The 20,919-nt window shown below is 42.0% G+C and overlaps 1 protein-coding gene across 1 annotated transcript in view; it reads right to left on the reverse strand.

Annotated features, from left to right (window-relative positions):
* Positions 1–1,656: 1,656 nt before the first annotated feature.
* CCDC30 (coiled-coil domain containing 30) overlaps positions 1,657–20,919 on the reverse strand; it is a 60,970-nt gene continuing 41,707 nt past the window's right edge. Inside the window, 5 exon segments of the mRNA XM_008699348.2 lie at positions 1,657–1,999; positions 2,347–2,411; positions 9,080–9,194; positions 11,617–11,753; positions 15,110–15,251. Of these exon segments, the coding sequence (XP_008697570.2) occupies positions 1,780–1,999; positions 2,347–2,411; positions 9,080–9,194; positions 11,617–11,753; positions 15,110–15,251 (679 nt within the window). The 3' untranslated portion in view covers positions 1,657–1,779.

The raw sequence follows: 20,919 nt of genomic DNA on the forward strand, positions 1-20,919 counted from the left end.
TCCTTGTCACACACACATACCTACCTTCCAACCTAATAGCATATTAACTCCAGGAAAGCAGAAACTGTCTTCACAGGTGTAGCTCTAATGCCTACTACTGAATAGCCCATAGTATGATTCAATGAATTGAGTGAAAGGTGACCTTGGGCAAGGTTTGGAGTCAGAGCATGTATCTGATATCATAGCCATTATGTCCTACATCCTTTGATCATCCTTTCTAGGTCAGTCATCTGAGGAAGCAAGGGTTACATATAAAAATTCAATGTCTCAATTTAAGGTGTCTTTTATTTTTGGTTACTTTTCCTTTCCCCTTGGTCTCCTTCTCTATCTTCAATTGAAGAGGAAGAAGAAAGAGGAGGAGAAGAAGGATGGGAAGAAAGAACAGCAGGAATCACTCTCCAGTATAGTTTATAGCAACTATTTTTTAAAAATTTTTTTAAATTGATAATATCCAATGTTGATGAGGTTGTGGAAAAACTAGTACAAAGTGCTCGTGAAAATAAATGATGATACCTAGCATTTGTTACGCAGCTACTAAGTTCTAAATACACATTTCATTTCATTTGGTCCTCACAAGTCTATGGGACAGGAACAACTACTGTTCCCATTTTATGGATCAAGAAATTGAGGCTTAAAGAGGTTGAGCGCCTGGGGGGCTCAGTTGGTTAAACATCCCATTCGATCTCAGCTCAGGTCTTGATCTCAGGGTCGTGAGTTCAAGCCCCATATTGGGCTCCACTACTTAATTAAAAGAAAGAAAAAGAAAAGAAAAAAATAAAGAGGTTGACTATAGAAACATTATGTTGACACAACTTTTTTTTTTAAAGCAACGCAATAGGTGATATACCAAAACTATATAACATTTGTATCTTCTGACCCAATTATGCCAATCTTTTCTGGAGTAACTCAAGAGAAAACAAAGAGCTACATTCACAAGACTTTTAGCACAGCATAATCTCAAATAGTGAAAAGGTAGAAACAACTTAAATGTAAACAACGAGAGAATTTATAGAACATCGACATGATAGGATATCCTGCGGCTACTGACAGAATAATTCTGAAGACTATTGAAATAGCAAAAAACGCTTTACGGTATATTAAACTAAATATCAGACTGTGAAAATGAAGATACAATATAGCAACAACTTAAAAATATATACATTTGAATAAGAACCAAAAAGGAATAAATGAAAATAGTTGTCTTGAGAATGCAGGATTATGGGAGATTTCTTTTTCTTTTTAAAGTATTTGCTTTAATATAATTACATTGTTTTTACTTAAAAAAAATAATACCCATGAAAATAGGGGGAAAGTGCTGAATTAGCTATATATGTGCTCTGCTGAACAGACCCCTAATTAAACCATTGAACTTAAGACACTATTACTGATCAATACAAGGATATTTGAGGATATCAAACTAACTTGAGAAATTCATTTTTATGGGGCGCCTGGGTGGCTCAGTCGTTAAGCGTCTGCCTTCGGCTCAGGGTGTGATCCCAGAGTCCTGGGATTGAGCCCCACACCGGGCTCCCTGCTCCACTGGGAGTCTGCTTCTTCCTCTCCCACTCCCCCTGCTTGTGTTCCCTCTCTCGCTGGCTGTCTCTCTGTCAAATAAATAAATAAATAAAATCTTTAAAAAGGAGAGAGAGAGAGAAATCCATTTTTACAACCAGTTTAATGAATTTATCAGAAATTCTGAGGACTCCTGGTTGACGTCCAGTGGGGATCCATGGTAACTCTTCTCCACGTCATGTTCCACCCTCACGCCCAAGCTTTAAGTTAACAGCTTTTAGCCACCAGTGATTTTACAATTCTGGTCTTGTTCTTGGATGCAATGTGTGTCTCTTTCAGAGAAGCCACGTTTATGTATCCAGCTTCAGAATTCTGTGAACACGAAAGAGACTTGGGGGACTTGGGGTTTGCCACTGCTGCTTCTGATGTATGTTCTTTAATCTCTTGAAGACTTCCAACCAGCTCTACTAAACTTGTGCCTGAAAAACTAAGAAGGGCCATATGTGAGGACTTTGTGAAAACAGCATCTCTTGGTAGCATGTTGGGGTTACAGGGATAAGGTATCAATAGGATTTCAGTTTTTTACAACTGTCAAACACAAAGGAAACCAAATAACATGTACCTTATGTTTATGGATTACTTTCTACCTTAAGTCAAGATTCTGTCAGGTGTGGGGGTGAAGAGGTGGAAAGAGAGAAGGAATTGGAAAAAGATTCAAATATTAAATATAGAAAAGTTACTCCCAAATGCTATGCTTTGTCAAGCCACCAACTCAGGATAACTTAGGCAGCCATGACTCTCAGGCTTGCAGATGATTGTCTTGACTTTACTAACCTGGAGTTTGGTAAGGACAAGATTTTATTCAATAATTCAAATTCAGGAATCTCAAAAATTGTCTCCTAAAAGAAAAGAAAGAATGAATAATTAAAATTGTAATTACAAGCCACTGGCAATATGATCCTAAAACGTAAGCTTTACATATATTTTTGATAAAAAATTTAATTCCCTCCCCTCCTACTTGTTAGAATGGCCATCATAAAAAAGACAAGAGATACCAAATGCTGGCAAGGACGTGGAGAAAAGGGAGCCCTCAGGCACTACCCATGGGCATGTACACGGGTGCAGCCGCTCTGCAAAAAACTTTTCCTCAAAAAGTTAAAAACAGAAATACCATACGATCCAACAATTCCACTTCTCGAAATCCAGAGAAAATGAAATCATGGTCTGAAGATATCTGCACCCCATCCTATGTTCATAGCAGCATGATCTCACATATACGTACAATCTAAAAAAAAAAACAAACTCATAGAAGCAGAGATCACATTTGTGGTTGCAGAGGTGGGGTGTGATGGATGGAGGAATTAGGCAAAGGTGGTCAAAAGGTACAGACTTCCAGCTATAATATAAATTCTGGGGATGTAACGTACAACATGAAGACTGCAGTTAACGATACTGAACTGTATATTTGAAAGTTGCTAAGACAGTAGATCTTCAAAGTTCTCATCTCCAGGAAAAAAATCGTAACTATGTGAGGTGACAGATGTTAACTAATCTTATTGTGATAGTCATTTTGCATTGGATATATATATCAAATCATTGTTATATGAATCACAAGTTATACTTTTTAACTTATACAGAGAATGTTATATGTCAATTACATCTCAATAAAAAATGTGATCCCTAAATACCTATAAAATATCTGGTAATTATAAATCTTATACTTCCATATTAGCACTTTCATTGTAAGCCTGCTTATTATATCTATTTTCCTACATGAATTATCTCATATTAGCTGATAAAATCATTCTGTTCTATTAGGTAAGTTTTTACTTAATACTCTGGTGAACATTTTCTGTCACTTTAAATCATGAAAGGAAGTATCTATTTTTTTAAGATCTGTGACTTTAAAAACCAAATACTCTTTCTCACAGAAACCGATCAACACAGACCAAATTTTACATATTGTTACAGGGGTTTACTGATTCCCCTAAACTTGGACCCCTGTTTAACCTTTGATACAAGCCAACTCATTTCTGTGAGAAATTCTTAGTTATCCTAATAAATGAGAAGCTTCTATAAGGAGGAATAAACTAGCATTCAGAGAACTTTATAATGTGCTAAAAATATTAGTAGACTTGGAGTTAGGAGAGCAAGGCTTGAATTCTGGCTCTATTAGTTAGACTCTGATATGTCCCATTACCTCTCTGACTTTTGTTCCTACATTTAAAATGTGAGAATAACAATTAATCATTAATCTTTCAGGGTTATTGTGAAAATTAATTAACATAAAACACATGGGAGGAACTCAATAAATGTTCAATATAGAAAAGCTTCTTTCACAGAGAGAAAGAAGCTGTATTATTGAAAGACATTTATTTGCCAAGCGATACACTATATATCTATATATATATATTATTTATATATTATAGGTACTTTATATATATTATCTAATTATTCTACTTTATCCCCAGTAGCCATATCTGAAATTCATCCATCCATCCATCCATCCATCCATCCATCCATTCATTCTTGTAATAGCTTTATGGAGATATAATTCACACACTATATACAATTCAGTCATTTAAAGTGCACAATTTGGGGTGCCTGGGTGGCTCAGTTGGTTAAGCATCTGACTCTTGGCTTTGGCTCAGGTTGTGATCTCAGGGTCATGGGATTAAGCCCCATGCCAGGCTCTGCACTCAGCACGGAGTCTGCTTGTCTCTCTCCCTCTGCTCCTCCTCCTGCTTGTGCTTTCTCTCTCTCTCTCTCAAATAAATAAATAAAAAAAATAAAGTGCACGATTCAATGGTATTTAGTGTATTCACAGGGTTGTACAACCATTATTACAACCAATTTTAGAGCACCTTCATCACTCCCAATAGAAATCTAATACCCTTTAGCTACACCCCCATCCCTCAATGCTTCAGCCCTAGGCAACTAGTCATCTACTTCTATGTTTATATATTTGCCTATTCTGGACATTTTATATAAATGGAATCATATGACATATGGTGACCGGATTTTTTAAATTTCACATAATATCCGTAAAGTTCATCTGCATTATAACATGGATCAATACTTCATTCTTCTTTATGACTGAATGATATTCTGTTGTATAGATAGATAGACCATTTTATTTATCCATTCATCAGCTGATAGACATTTGGGTTGTTTACACCTCTTGGCTATTATCAATAATGCTGCTATAAATCTTCATATACAGATTTTGGTGTGGAACAGCCACCTTTGAGTGTTATTACTTCATTTTCCCAGATGAAAGAACCAGAAGGTGAATAAGGTTTTCTTCTTTCACACAACTAGTAAAATGCTGAGCTGGGATTTGGGACATAAGGTGCAACAAGAAAACATATCAAGGACATAAAGCCATATTTGGAGAGGGGAGGATTCAGAAAAAGCTTTATGGAAGAGAAGATATTTAGGTCAAATTATGAGGGACAGTAGGAACCCGCCAAGAGAAAATCTGGGGGAGGGAAGTCATGGGAGAAGGCAGTGGAGGAAAAGGGGCTTCCTAGAAGAGCCTAAAGAAGACTGTGGTAAGTCATTGTATGGCTTTGGGTCACATGGTCAGATTATATTTTGTAAAGATCCCTCTGGCTATAGACTAATAGAACAATAGGATTTCAAAAGACAAAAGCCAGGAAGATGAAAGAAGGAAGGTGGGATGTGTCTTTCCAAGTAAGGGAAATACATCCAGAGGGAGGAAACCAGAGCTTTGGGGGAAACAGTAAGTAGATCAGGTTCATTTGATCAAGCTTGTTTGATGTCAGAAAGTTATTTGGACTATGAGAAGTTCCCATGTGGCTTCAGTTCTTCTGGCTTAGACATCAACGCTGGAAGCCTTTCCTAATCACCCCAGACAGGTTTAAATGCCCCTCCGCCTGCTTTCACAGCACTCTGGGCCTACCGCTATTGTAGAACTTACCACAGCGTATGGTAGTTGCCAGTTATATGATGGTCACTCTCATCAGGGCTGAGTTCTGTGAAGCCAGACACTGTATCTTGTACCTCACCATATCCAAATCACAAGGGGGACAGTATGAGGCCTGGTACCCTGAATAGGCCTAACATTTGTTGAACAAATGAACTTTTTCTGATAGACAAAACAAGTCTCTGGAACTCTGTGAGATGAAGTACTATGAAGACAGGCAGTGCTTCATGCAGATTAGTCTGGAGGCATGGGCAGGACAGATCAGGAGGAGAGACTGAAAGGAGATGAGTTAAGTTGTTGCTATAACCCTGGTGCTAAGTGCTTGGGATGCAGAGGGTAACATGACGGACATAGTTCCTGCTCTCATGGAGTTTATAATCCAAGAGTGAGGAAAGATGGGATTACAACACAGGAAGCAACATGGTCTCTTACAAGGCCATGTCCCTGGTTGCCCCCATACCCCGAAAGGGAAACAGTAGACTTGAGGTATTACAAGCTAGTGGCTAAGAGCAAGGTGCCAGAGAGAGTTGGTTTCAGTCCCTCTTCTTCTACTTATTAGTGATGTGCCTTGGGCAATGATGTCACTTCACCTCTCCAGAGCTCTGTTTCCTCAGATGTGAAAATGGCAAGGTTATTTTGTAGATTAAATGAGATAATGTACATAAAATGCTTAGCACAGTACCAGGTGCATAGCAAGCACTCAACAATTGTCAAGCTCTCAGCTTTTTAGCCTCTGAGGTGTTGCAAGGAAGGAGGAGATCTAGGCTATGTCTGATCTCAGGGATCTATATACTCATTTGTTTATAGTATGATACCCAATCACCGAGAACCAAGAGGTGTGGGAAATGTCAGCAGTAGCTGTGTGACTCAGGCATACCATTTAACCTCTCTTGAGTTTTATCTCCCTCCTGTATAAAATGAGGGGATCGAATTGGAAGAGCCTTAAGATTCTAAATTTAAAAACAATTTTGGAGTTGTTTTAACAGGTGTGAAGATGTTACAAGTTGGTACTTTTGTCACACATGGAACATGGAGCTTGATGTGCTGTAGTCCTGACCCTGTCACATTTCTTATCTTGTTTGAGGATAATGTTGTGGATTTCAAAGCTATTGGTTCTAGTATATCCTCCATTAAGGCTCTAACTCAGCACCCATAATACTATAGTGCTTGGTCATGTATGTCTCTGTCCTTCTCTAGCAGACTAAAGACCTCCAGAAACAGGGTCCATCTTCATATTCCTAGGACTTAGCATAGTTTCTGGAATTGATGTTTGTTGAATGAATAAGTAGAATAGTGAGTGAACAGACAGTTGAGAACAGTTGTAGCTCAAGCAAAAACATCAGATAAAGGACTGGTATTCAAGATCTACAAAGAACTTCTCAAACTCAATACATGAGAAACAAATAAACAAATCAAAAAATGGGCAGAAGATATGAACAGACACTTTTCCAATGAAGACATACAAATGGCTAACAGACACATGAAAAAAGGTTCAAAATCATTAGCCATCAAGGAAATTCAAATCAAAACCACACTGAGATACCACCTTACGCCAGTTAGAATGGCAAAAATAGACAAGGCAAGAGACAACAATTGTTGGAGAGGATGTGGAGAAAGGGGATCCCTCCTACATTGTTGGTGGGAATGCAAGTTGGTACAGCCACATTGGAAAACAGTGTGGAGGTCCCTTAAAAAGTTAAAAATTGAGCTACCCTATGACCCAGACATTGCACTACTGGGTGTTTACCCCAAAGATACAGACGTAGTGAAGAGAAGGGCCATATGCACCCCAATGTTCATAGCAGCAATGTCCACAATAGCTAAATCGTGGAAGGAGCCGAGATGCCCTTCAACAGATGACTGGATTAAGAAGTTGTGGTCCATATATACAATGGAATATTACTCAGCTATCAGAAAGAACGAGTTCTCAACATTTGCTACAACATGGACGGCACAGACTATGGACTCTGAGAAACAAACTGAGGGCCTCAGAGGGGAGGGGGGTGGGGGAATGGGATAGAACGGTGATGGGTAGTAAGGAGGGCACGTATTGCATGGTGCACTGGGTGTTATACACAACTAATGAGTCATCGAGCCTTACATCGGAAACCGGGGATGTACTGTATGGTGACTAACATAATATAATAAAAAATCATTAAGAAAAAACATCAAGTATTGGAAATTAAGCTATGTAATCTGGCATTCTACTTTTGACAAAATCTACAGAACAACTCATATAGTTCGGAAATAATCACCTTTCTTTTTTAAAGATTTTATTTATTTATTTGACAGAGAGAAGTGTGTGCATGAGTTGGGGGAGGGGTGGAGGGAGAGAGTAAGAAAGAATCCCAAGCAGATTCTGCGCCAAGTGCACAGCCCCACATGGGGCTTGATCCCAGGACCCCGAGCCGAAATCAAGAGTTGGACACCCAACCAACTGAGCCACTGAGGCACCCCAGAAATAATCACTTTTCTGACAGCAAACCAGATGTGGGTCTTATGCTCATAGCAACAGTACCCAACAAGCAGGATCTATCTTAAGTATCCTGGAAGGAAACATCTAGCAGGTGATACAAACCAGAGGAGGAAGCAAGCAGCTTCTATCTTGGTTCAGAATGCGACTCTGCTCATCGACATCCCTCTCGCTGACACGTTTACCAGCCAGACTCTGGACCGTCTTTGAAACTATACTATTGCCACATCTATCTGGACTTCGTTACTTGTCTGCTTGGATTTTTGAGAGAGAAATTGCTTTTCTCTGACTCTGATGTTCCCCTTAGGCTTGACTCCTTGCCAGACCAGACTATCTTCATTTACCTCTCTGAGCCTCAGATTTGCTCATTTCTCAAACAGGGCTAGAATAATCCATGGCAAACAGGAATGAGAATGAGGCATACATGTGAAAATATTTAACAGTCATTCATTCTCAAATATTTATGGAGCACCTGTCTTTTTTTTTTTTAAGATTTTATTTATTCATTTGACAGAGATAGAGACAGCCAGCGAGAGAGGGTACACAAGCAGGGGGAGTGGGAGAGGAAGAAGCAGGCTCATAGCGGAGGAGCCTGATGTGGGGCTCGATCCCAGAACGCCGGGATCACGCCCTGAGCCGAAGGCAGTCGCTTAAGGACTGAGCCACCCAGGCACCCCGGAGCACCTGTCTGTAGATGAAATGGCATAAGAGATACAATCCTTATGGATTGCTCCAGGATCTCACTGCTGATTTGATGAGACAGAGAAGCACAAAGACAATGGGGATACAGTTAAAGAAGCTACGAGGCATGCACAGTCTCTTTGGGATCACATAGGAGGAGAGTGTTTACTAAAAGCTGACACAGGAGTGCCTGGATGGCTCAGTTGGTTGGGTGCCCTACTCTTGATCTTGGCTCAGGTCTTGATCTCAGAGTCATGAGTCCAGGCCCAAGCTGACCCAATGAAGAGCAAAGCTGGCCAAGAGCAGTCTCAGCGTCTGCTGCTCTCGTGCGGCCAATGCGCTTCTTTGCCACTGGCCCCCATGAGGCCAAGTGCAGCCTACAGCTACATGAACATGAAGAGAGAACACCACAACCTTAGCAACTAGGCTTCATATGAGGGACACAACAGAAGCACGCATCTTACCTCTCCTCTGTGAATCTGGATGTTCTTTATGATACGCTCTAAGAGGCCAACCTGCTGTGTAAGCCGGAGAGTGGTTTCCTGCAATTCCTTATTTTCTTTATCCAGAAGAAGTACTCTAAGAATGAGATAGATCAGAGGAATAACTAAAAATTTCTGTATCATTACTAAAAACTCAAAACCATGTCCCACTTACCACTAGCTCTGGGTCTTAGCCCACTGCCTAGTTGGTTATGGAACCAACTTTGGCAGAGTAATTCTCATCATGTTCCAAGACCAAGTAGAAATTAATAAGCTTTTGGCTTATACACAGGCATTAAAAACATATTGAGAACAGAGACATACCATATTGCAAGAGTATGGAAGGCACAATTCTAGCCCTTGAGAAACTTGATGAAGGATATGATCCCATTTAGGGGTGGGACTGAAATCTCTCTGCATCCCTTCAAATATTATAGCTACACAGCCTGCATCTGGTTCTGATCTCGAATAGTCATCCCATACTTTCGTCGTGGTAGTAGCAGTAGTAGTAGTAGTAACGGCAGCAACAACAGTAGCAGTAATAGTAGCACCAGCAGCAGCAGTAGTAATAGCAGCAGCAGCGGTAGTAATAGTAATAGTAGCAGCAGAAGCAGCAGTAGTAATAGTAGTAGTAGTAGCAGCAGCATTAACAGTTGCAGCAGCAGTAGTAGCAGTAGTAATAACAGCAGCAATAGTAATAGTAGTAGCAGCAGTAGTAGCAGAAGCAGCAGTAGTAAGAGTAGTAGTGGTACTAGCAGCAGTAGTACTAACAGTAGTAGTAGCAACAGTAGTAGTGGTAATAGCAGTAATAGCAGCAGCTGTAGTAATAGTATTAGCAGTAGTAGTGGTAGTAGTAGCAGCAGTAGTAATAGCAGCAGCAGTCATAGCAATAGTAGTAATAGTAGCAGTAGCACCAGCAGTAACAGTAGCAGTAGTAATAGTAGTAGCAGTATTAATAGTAGTAGCAGCAGCAGCAGTAATAGTAGTAGTAGTAGCAATAGCGGCAATAACCATTTACCAAGTACTTACCATGTGCTTAGTCCCTGTAACCTACCCACAGAGTAAACACTTAAACCTGCTCATGTGTTGGCTCATTTGATCCTTGCAACAACTCCATGAAATTGATGTTGTTATGGAGCCTATTTTACAGATGAGGAAACTGAAGCCCAGAGAAAAGCAACTTGTTTAAGGACATAAAACCAGAAAGTCATAGAGCTGAGATGCTAATTCAGATCTTTCAGATTTCTAAGCCTGAGCTCCTAACCACTATACCAGGCTCACTCTCCAGGGCCACGGTTTATTCGGGACACATGATAGTACAATAGTGCTGATCAGAGATTTGTGTTTGAATTCTGATTCTGCCACGTACTAGCTATGTGATCCTTGGCAAATTCCAAATCTGAGCCTCAGTTTTCTCATCTGTAAAAGGAAGAAGCATCCTGTAGAAGAAGCTTACTCCAAGGAAAACACACAAGTCCAATCCAGATGGCTAGAGTGTGTCTTTAGGAGGGCAAGATGGGAACACCATTAATGTTAAGCACGGGTAATAAGTCAGTTGTGTTGGGAATTTCAGAATCAATGATGTAATCTGAGAAGGGCAATGGCTTACAGAGAAGGCTTACAAAAGGGGAGACACAGACAGTAAGAGATCATCAGAGACTTCCCAGGCCTGCCCTAAGAAGTGTGTGCCCATAACAGCAGAGAGGAGAGTTCCAGCCTGCTGGACAGATCTCCCCACAGACTGTGGTGCTGTGGGCTCTAGGGCCAAGCTACTGAGGTCCACACACTGCTCTGTCACTGACCAGGCTGCCTGAGTTCCTGAACTTCTCTGGGTTAGCTTTCTCACCCATAAAATAAGGCTAATCCCAGAGCCTCCCTCGTGAGACTGGTATGAGGATTGGTGAGAGAGAGAGCTAAGAACAATGCCCAGCACAGTGTAAGTGCTCAAAAAATGTTAATCATTATAGTTATTATTGATGACTCTATGTGTTAAGATCAAACCACTCTCTTTGCCCTAATTCTGTGCTCCAAGAACACTTTTCATTGTAACTGGGGATTCCTAATAGAGGAGAGAGGGCTTGGGCTGGGTGATATGTGAATTCTTCTCTGCTGGGACCATTTGTCGTTATAAATTAATACAATTGGTATCGCACGGTTTCGTGAATTTAAGTCACTAGTATGAACCTGTTCCTCTCTTGATCTACCTTGATTCCACAGGTATCAGATGATAAAAATGAGTGTCAACACATAAAGTGACAGAGGCCAGAATGAGCCCAGCGAGGTCCTCAGTCAGGCAATGCCTCCATGCAAGAGCCCATCGAATGGCTCACCCGCCTCCTCCATGATCTTTTTCTCTTTAATTTCATTACTTTTGCAGGAACTGCTGAAAACAGCAGGCAGCAGAGCAACAATTATAAGATAGGCTGCAAACCCAGAGGACAGTCTCTGGAACAACCTCTTCGTTGAGGGAGAAACATCTTTGCAGAGTTCATTGGCTCCTCAGGCAGGACCACACCTACCTGTTCTGGACGGAAGATATTACCCATTTATTGTCACGGATTAATTCTTCTTGCTCTGTGACTTGTTCCAGAAGTTTCCTTTTCTCTAGGAACAGTATGTCATTTTGAGCAGTGACTTCGTCCTGGAATGCCTTCTCCTAGAGATAATAAAACCCCTCATTACCACAGCAGGAGGAAGAATTATGAAGTTGACAGCAAATATCCCTTCTTTACGTTCCCTCTCCTGTCCCCTAGTATGTTTTCACCTGTTTGCTGACATTGTCAGCTAGATAGTTCTTCTGTTTATTTTGGTTATTTTAGGTCCTGTGTTTTTTTTTTTTTTAACAATTTATCATTCCCTGGGTTAACATTTAAAAATATCTGAGCAACTCAACTTCCAGTAAGGTCCCAAGGCTTTCATGTGTATTCTAATACCGTAAGTATCAAATTGCTACCAAATGCAACTGAACTCCCCAAAGCTCCAGCCTGACATTTTTCCATGTAAAACATCTCTATCTGCATTGTGGTGATCGTCTTTTTATGGCAAAGGGAGAAGATGGGAATTTAGCCCCCATCCTTGGAAACCAGCTTCGGGATCTCAGTTGACTTGGCAAATGAAGCAGGTAAGCCGGCTACTGAGAATACCCTTGCAGCGATCATGCTGAAGAGACTTCTAACCTGACACCATGTCTCATTTTCTACCAACATTTTTCCGGAAAGCAATAGCTAGCGAGATTATAGCTAAAATGATAAAGGAGTGTAGCTTGTGAAAAAATACTAATGTTCTTATATTGAAAGAGTCAGTAGCTATTAATAAATATCACCGTTGGTGAGGAGTTTAGCAGCTCGAAAGTATAGAATTGCCCTTGTCACCTCACTGATGCCCTGTCAATGGTACGTGTCTTCACCCTTCTGTGTTTGTGCCTCCTGCTGCCACAGGCGGGAGTGAGTGGGGACGGGAGAAGCGTAATGAGCTGCGGGCAGATGGCGAATCACAGAGTTAAGAGGGGCAACTTTCTTTCTTTTAAATAAGGCACTAATATAGATCATCCAGAAAAGACTCCATCTACTATTCAAGAAGTGTAAGAAAGGATATTACATTATGTTCCGAAACAAACCACGCCAGATTTTAAAGTCCTGCAGCCAGGACACTTCAATATCCAACAATAGTCTTGTCTGCTCTTATTTAAATATGTTTTTGGTAAGGATTGAGAATAGAAGCAGTCATCCCACCAATACTACTCTGCAGTTACGACTGGATTAGAAAGGACACTGGATGGGGCAGGGTCCTGACACTCTGCGCTTTGGAAATGCCCTACTTTTTTGAACCAGAAAATCAGGACACCTGCTCTAATAAAAGGATGAAATATTTGGAGAAATCTGGTTTGGATGTTTACAACAGTCAGGAGACTCAACTGGCTCACTGTATAAAGAGAAGGCTGAAGGGATAAAACCAAAAAAGTGGCATTACTTTCTGGAGACTTGGTGCTTAGAAGGTGAGCCCAGCTTCTTTGTGCTCGTGGCTCTGGTCCACAGGCCCTAAAATAAGTAAAATCAGGACCTCCAGGTTCGTACCACTGTGGCATTAAAAGATCTCACATCAGGCTTCTCTAGGCTAAGTATTTCCTATTCCATTAACAATTCCTCCTGTGAGCTGTACATCTACCAATTAACATGTGTCTAAGAGCGCTTACACCGTAAGGGAAGGAAGGAACATCTCTGGAGAGTTGTCCGTGTCAGGCGCCACTGCAGGCATTTCCTATTTTAACTGCACAAAAGACTCGTGAGGTGTGGATTAGTTCCGCCATTTCACGGACGAGGAAAATGATACCCAGAGACTTGTGCCAGGTCACAGAACTAAGAGGTGGCAGGTTTAGACTTTGCACCTGCCCGCGGCCAAAGCCCACAGCACCCTTCAAGGGCAGTGAGCAAAGGAACCACCTGCTCTTCCTTCGCCTCTGCTTGTTGGCCATCTCCAGAGTGTTTCCCGCAGATCTGTGGCTCTCTGGGTGGACACGTCGCTTTCCCAGTGCTGCTGTAACAAACCCCACACACTGGATGGCTTAAAACAACAGGAACTGGTTTTCTCACAATTGTGGAGGCTCCAAGTCTAAAATTGGAGTGTTGGCTGGGTTAGTTCCTTCTGGGGGCTCCATGCCTCTCTCTCAGCTTCTGGAGTTCACAAGCAATCCCTGGTGCTCCCTGGCATAGCGGCATCACTCCGAGAGCTGCCTCTATCCTCACGTGGACTTCTTCCCCTGCGAGTGGCTATGTGTGCCTGCTCTTCTTATAAGGATGCCAGTCACATTGGATTTAGGGCCAACTCTAATCCACCATGACCTCATCTTAACTAATTACACCTGCAAAGACCTTATTTCCAAATTGATCACATTCTGAGGTTCTGGACAGACATGAATTTGTGGAGGACAATGTTCAACCCAGTACAGTCAGGAAGAAAGAAGCAGGGGGCCGTTTCTGTCATATAAGCCTAACAGTGGAAGGCAGGCAGTCCAAGAGAGTAGTAATCAGAAGTAGGCTGCTATTTCCGGTGGGCCCATGAACCAGGGTTGCTACTTTCTTCTGTAGTACTTTTCATGTACTTTTCCTAGTTGTGAGTCCAACCTAGATCCGAGTCTTTAAAAGTTTGACAACTTAGTGCCCAAAGAGAAGGGAACTGCAAAATCCAACTGATTTTCCTCTCTCACTATCGTGTAGAGTATGAGGAGGATTTTTTAAAAAAACATTGGTGACGCATCTGTTATAATCCAAAAATGTGTTATTGTGTGTAGTCTAGAATTCTTAACCATCCCATAATAGCCCACGGAATGACTGAAATTGCATGAATTCTTTTGGGATCCTTGGCACATACATAGAAATGAGTATTTTAGGAGTGAGCACAGAGTTTTCAAAATTCGGATGGGCTAGGCATCTCAAGAAGGGAAAGCATTACTGGCCTAGTCAGTTGCTCTCCACTCTGAATTCATGTAGTTTAATGATCCCAAGACCATTGTGCAGTTGATTCCATGCCATCTGTCTCATTTTCCTCCTGCCTACCAGTAAGGGGCCATGGGACAAAGATGAAGAAGACATGGATATTTAGGAAAAAAAGCCTGCAGACACTACACAAGGACTGATAAATAGGGGTCACCAATTTTCACTGCCATTTAAAACTGACGGGAGTTTGAGGCAAAATGAGGGCAATGTGAACTAGGAATGAGTTATGGAGGGTGGTCTGGAAGTCTCTGCTGACAGGTATTTAAGAGAAGACATTTTCATTTGAAGACAAGACACTGACCAGAGTTGGAAGTGCAGGATATTTTCAGTGTTTGACTCAGTTTACCAACACCATGAGTCTTACATACTTTTTGGCAGAATCACTCACATCGAAAGAAGGTGCATAGGAAAGAAATGAGAACCTGGGTATGAAGAGGCCACAGAGAATTAAAGCACAAGTGGGCTTTCTCGAATGAGCCGAGCCGCAGCGCCTCGGGGAGCTCTTCACCTTTCTGCTCACCTTTTCCACTTGCTGACGCAGACATCTGGCTTCATTTTCCAGTTGTTCAATTCTACCATCTCGTAGTTTTACTTCATGAGATAAATGGTCCTTGACTCTGCGAAGCTTGTCTTTGTGACGGTGACGCTTCTCGTTATAGTTTCTATAAAATAAATTTACATAGAGGCGCAGCTGAGCACGGTGGACACTTATGCTGCTTCCTCAGTATGCACCTTTCTTGGATTTTCTCCTCTTGCTTTCTCAAGGGCTGCCACCAGAGGCGGATACTTGTCCTGCCTCCCATCTGCAGGACTTCCCGACCCCAACAGGGGGAATGGACCAAGGGTAACCTCCTAAACAGCACCAGCTTTAGTGGCCTCCAACTCAGGAAACTCCTTGACTTCTGATCCCTGACATCGAATTCCGAATCCTGCCCCATGGAGTCAGTCATTAATTTAAGTTTTGAGGTCTTGGCTATACCCTTCAATGGTGATATAACCCACTTCAATCTCTGATAACTGAGTCCGCTCTCAGTCCTTTCCCCGAGTCTGGACTTCTGAAGGCCAATTCTATGTAGGTCTCTGCTCAAGACTCTAACTCAGTTTCTGACATAAATCAAACTTATCGCCAATAAGCACATGAAAAGATGTTCAACATCGTTAGCCATTAAGGAAACGTAAATCAAAACTACAGTGAGATACCACTTCACACCCACCAGGCTGGCTAAAATAAAAAAGAAGACAATAACAAGTGTGAGCAAAGATGTAAAGACACTGGAACTCTCAAACACTGCTGGTCAAATGGTGCAGCCTCTTTGGAAAAAGCCTGGAAGTTCCTCAAATGGTTAAACGTAGAGCTGGAGAACCCAGCAGCTCCACTCCTAGGCTTCTACTCAAGAGAAATGAAAACATACGTCCGCGCAAAAACTTATATACGCATATTCATAGTGGCACTATTCGCAATAGCCAAAAGGTGGAAACAACCCAAAGACCACCAGCTGATGAAAGGGTAAGCAAACTATGGAATATCTGTGCAGTGGAACATGATTCGGCCACAAAAAGGAGCGAAGCGCTGATCCATGCTACAACACAGATGAACCGTGAAAGCATTACGCTAAGTGAAAGAAGTCATGCACACAGGACCACATATTATATGACTCCCCGTCTATGTATTGTCCAGAACAGGCAAATACAGAGGATTCCTGGTTGCCTGGGGCTGTGGAGGGAGAGGGAAATCGGGGATGGCAGATGATAACTAAAAGGTTTCTTTTGGGGGTAATGAAGTGTTCTTAAAATTGACTGTGGTGACGGCGGTACAACTAAAAGCCACTGAATTGTACACTATAAGTGGGTGAGCTGTGTGGTATGTCAATCATATCAATAAACCTGTTTTTTAAAAAAAGAACAAAAATCTACATTACCATTTTAAGCTACTATAACAGCTAATCTGAGTAAGCAAGAAAACAGAATGAAGCCTCAATACCACCACTAGGCAAACCTCTTTGAAGACGACTGTGCTTTCCAAATAAGAATATTGTTATTCAGAAATCACTTCTGCAAATTAAAAATTGAGGAGAAATTTTACTTTGAACCTATTAGGTCTGATCACACAAAATCACTCTAAATTAGGATACCTTGACCTCTGTCCTACTGATGCTCTGTGCCAGATAATTCTTTGTTGTGGAAGTCTGTACTGCGCGTTGTAGACTGCTCAGCAGTGTCCCTGGCCTCGACCCACCACATGCCAGTAGTACCTTCTACAGTGTGACAACCCAAAATATCTCCAGACATTGCGCAATGTCCCCTTGTCCTGGGAGGCAAACCGCTGCCCGCTGAGAACCACCGCTGAAGCTAATGTCCGTAAACTGGGCTTTCTCTAAGCCTACAGCAGGGGTTCTCAGGCCGTGTTCTGACCGGCAACATCAGCCTCCCCTGGGAGCTGGTTAGAAATGCCAAGTCTCAGGCTCTATCCCAGAAGTACAGAATCATAAACTCTGGGAGTGGATCGTGTTTTGCCAAGTCCTCCGGGGATTCCAGTGCAGGTTAAAGCTTGAGAGAAAGCCCTGGACATATTTGGGAGGGAGCCCCTCACCACTTGCATTTCCTTATGAAAAGAACTACCTGTGTCAGGCTAGAAGGTACAGGTATACAGCTCTTCTCTCCTGCTAACAAAACCCAGATTTCATTTAGAGAGCCCTTGATCTCAGGAGAGGTGGGTAGGCCCCAGGTGTGTGTGTGTGTGGCCAGGCGGATGGGCCTGTGAGACAGGTATGCCTACTGGGCGCTCCTAGGAACTTGAGAAACCATCCCTGGCTGCCCTGGCTGCCCTCCGCTGAGGCTGCGCCCCCTGCAGCTGCAGTCCCTGCCCTGGAACCATGATGGGACAAGCCTAAAGACGAAGGGGCCAACCCCCCAAGCACAGCAGGACAGAACGCAGGACAGAGCCCGGTCCTTCACGACACTGCCGAGCAGCCGAATCCATGCAGCCATCACCTTCCTCCACATTTCTTGCTATATGAGAAAAAAAGTTTGTTCTAAATATGTCAGCTGGGGTTTTAGGTTTTGTTTTGTTTTGTGGTCAATTACATCCTGACATCTTAAAAACAAAACAAAACTACTCCAAGCAAACAAAAACCATTTTTGGGTACGGATCTTGGTTTAATGTGGAAAACATCCTGAGAGACATTTGTATATAAGAAGAAAACAAAAGAAACCTGATTTTTCCTTTTTTAAGTTTTCTTTTTCCTTTTTTTAAAATTCAAGTAATTAACATATAGTGTCTTGTTAGTTTCAGAGGTAGAGGTCAGTGATTCATCAGTCTTATGTAACACCCAGTGCTCATTACATCACGTGCGCTCCTAAATGTCCATCACCCTGTTACCCCATCCCCCACTTACTCCCCTCCAGCAACCCTCAGTTTGTTTCCTATCATTAGGAATCTCTTATGGTTTGTCTCCCTCTCTCATTTCATTTTGTTTTATTTTTTCCTCTCTTCTCCTATGATCCTCTGTTTTTTTTTTTTTTGTTTTTTTTTTAAAGATTTTATTTATTTATGTGACAGAGAGACAGCCAGCGAGAGAGGGAACACAGCAGGGGGAGTGGGAGAGGAAGAAGCAGGCTCATAACGGAGGAGCCTGATGTGGGACTCGATCCCGGCACGCCGGGATCACGCCCTGAGCCGAAGGCAGACGCTTTAACGACTGCGCTACCCAGGCGCCCCATGATCCTCTGTTTTGTTTCTTAAATTCCACATATGAGTAAGATCATATGATAATTGTCTTTCTCTGATTGACTTATTTCACTCAGCATAATACCCTCTAGTTCCATTCACATCGTTGCAAATGGCAAGATTCCAGGGATTGTTGATGGCTGAGTAGTATCCCACTGTATAAATATACCACATCTTCTTTATCCATTCATCTGTTGATGGACATCTGGGCTCTTTCCATAGTTTGGCTATTGTGGACATTGCAGCTATAACTATTGGGGTGCAGGTGCCCCTTCGGATCACTACATTTGTATCTTTGGGGTAAATCCCTAACAGTGCAATTGCTGGATTGTAGGGTAGCTCTATTTACAACTTTTTGAGGAAAAGCAAAACTATTCTTTTTTTTTTTAAGATTTTATTTATTTATTCAACAGAGATAGAGACAGCCAGCGAGAGAGGGAACACAAGCAGGGGGAGTGAGAGAGGAAGAAGCAGGCTTATAGCAGAGGAGCCTGATGTGGGGCTCGATCCCAGACCTCCAGGATCACGCCCTGAGCCGAAGGCAAATGCCCAACAACTGTGCCACCCAGGCGCCCCAGGAAAAGCAAAACTATTCTAATGGGGGGTGCCTGGGTGGCTCAGTCGGTTAAACGTCTGCCTTTGGCTCAGGTCACGGTCCCAGAGTTCTGGGATCGAGCCCTGTGTCAGGCTCCCTGCTCAGCGGCGCAGTCTGCTTCTGCCTCTCCCTCTGCTCCTCCCCACGCCTCACTCATGCTCTCTCTCTCTCAAATAAATAAATAAAATCTTTAAAAAAAAACTTATTCTAATGGTCTCTATAGCCCCTGACTCCCCCTGAATGCCTAGACATTTGGATAATGCCATTTTAACTGAAAAAAAAAATATTTAAGGAATGAGAAAATGAAAGTGTTTAAGGTATGAGAAAGCTGCTCTTAGTCACTGTAGTACCTCGAGGGCCCAGTCAGGCCTGTGGTGGCAGGCAGTCTGCAGTTGTTCCCTATCTGATCTCACCTCTGACACTTACACTGGGGAAGCCCTAACTTAAGTGAAGGGAACTAACTAAAAACCTGTGCTCCAGGCTTTTCACGAGACACCTCATTTGATTTTAAAGCAAATTTGTGCCTCCTATCTTCGTACTCTATGAATCAGGAGACGGAGGCTGCGCAGAAGAGTTAACTCAGTGGGACTGGGGTACCCAAACCCTCCACATTCCTTGACTGGCTCCTGGGAGACGACCCCTAAGGCCTTGGAGTATCCTGCTTGATAATAACATCTTTGTACACCTGTGGCCTTGGGTCACACCAATATTTTATGCTAACAGTATGATTTCTGGCGAGTGCATTTTTGTTCACCTGGGGCCCTGGGTCATGCTGTGTCAATGTGACCTTGGGGATTTGGGGGACTAGAGACTGAGTAGTTAAGGCTAATCACTGGGGCACTCCGTGGCTATGTGACTGACCCCCAATAAAATCTCTGAATGTCAAGGCCCAGGTGAGTTTCCAGGTTGGGGATACTTCATACATGTTGTCATATGTCATTGCTGTCCATTCTACTACACTGGGAGAGGACATCGCGAAGTTTGCTTGTGTCTTGTCTCTCCTGGACTCTGTCCTATGTGCCTTTCACTGTAATTCAAACCCTAACCATGCATATAACAGCTGTTCTGAGTTCTGTTGAGTCCTGATGAATCACCAAACCTGAGGGTGCTCTTAGGGCCTCCTGACACAGAAGGAAGTTACTTCTACAGAGAAGAATCTGACCCCAGAGCCTGTGATTTCCCACTGTAATACCAGCAAAGCCAAGCAAACCAAACACTGCTGATTTCTTCCAGTAAGATATTGATTTTTTCATTTCAAAAAATTAAATTAAATTTTATTATTTTTAAAATTGAGGTATAATTGGGACGCCTGGGTGGCTCTTGGTTTTGGCTCAGGTCATGACCTCAGGCTCGTGAGATCAAGCCCCACGTTGTACTCTGCTCAGTACAGAGTCTGCTCGAGATTCTCTCTGTCCCTCCTGCTCAGAATCACTCTCTCTCTTTCTCTAGTCTAAGAGATAAATAAATAAGTAATAAATAAATACGTAAATAATAAATAAATAAAATCTTTAAAAAATAAATTGAGGTATAATTGTACACATTATACTGGTTTTAGATATATAACATGATGATTTGATATTTGCATATATTGCTAAATGATCACCACAGCCTAATTAACATTTGTCACCATACGTAGGATTTTTTTCTTGTAATGAGAACTTTTAAGATTTACTCTCTTAGCAACTTCCAAGGATGCAATACAATGTTAACTGTAGTTACCACGCTATACATTACATGCCCATGATTTATTTTATAACTGAAAGTTTATACCTCCTAAACTTACAGGAAAAGCTTTCAGCCTTTCACCATTGAATATGATATTAGCTGTAGGTAGGCCTACATTTCAGGTCTTATATTCAAGTCTTTAATCCATTTTGAGTAAATTTTTGTGTATGCTGTAAGACAGTTCTCCAGTTTCATTCTTGTGCATGTAGCCATCCAGTTTCCCCAACACTATTTATTGGAGAGACTGTCCCTTCCCCACTGTATATTCTTTTTTTTTTTTTTT

The sequence above is a fragment of the Ursus maritimus genome, unplaced genomic scaffold, assembly GCF_017311325.1.
Source record: "Ursus maritimus isolate PB19 unplaced genomic scaffold, ASM1731132v1 scaffold_12, whole genome shotgun sequence".
In the NCBI taxonomy this organism is placed as follows: Eukaryota; Metazoa; Chordata; class Mammalia; order Carnivora; family Ursidae; genus Ursus; species Ursus maritimus.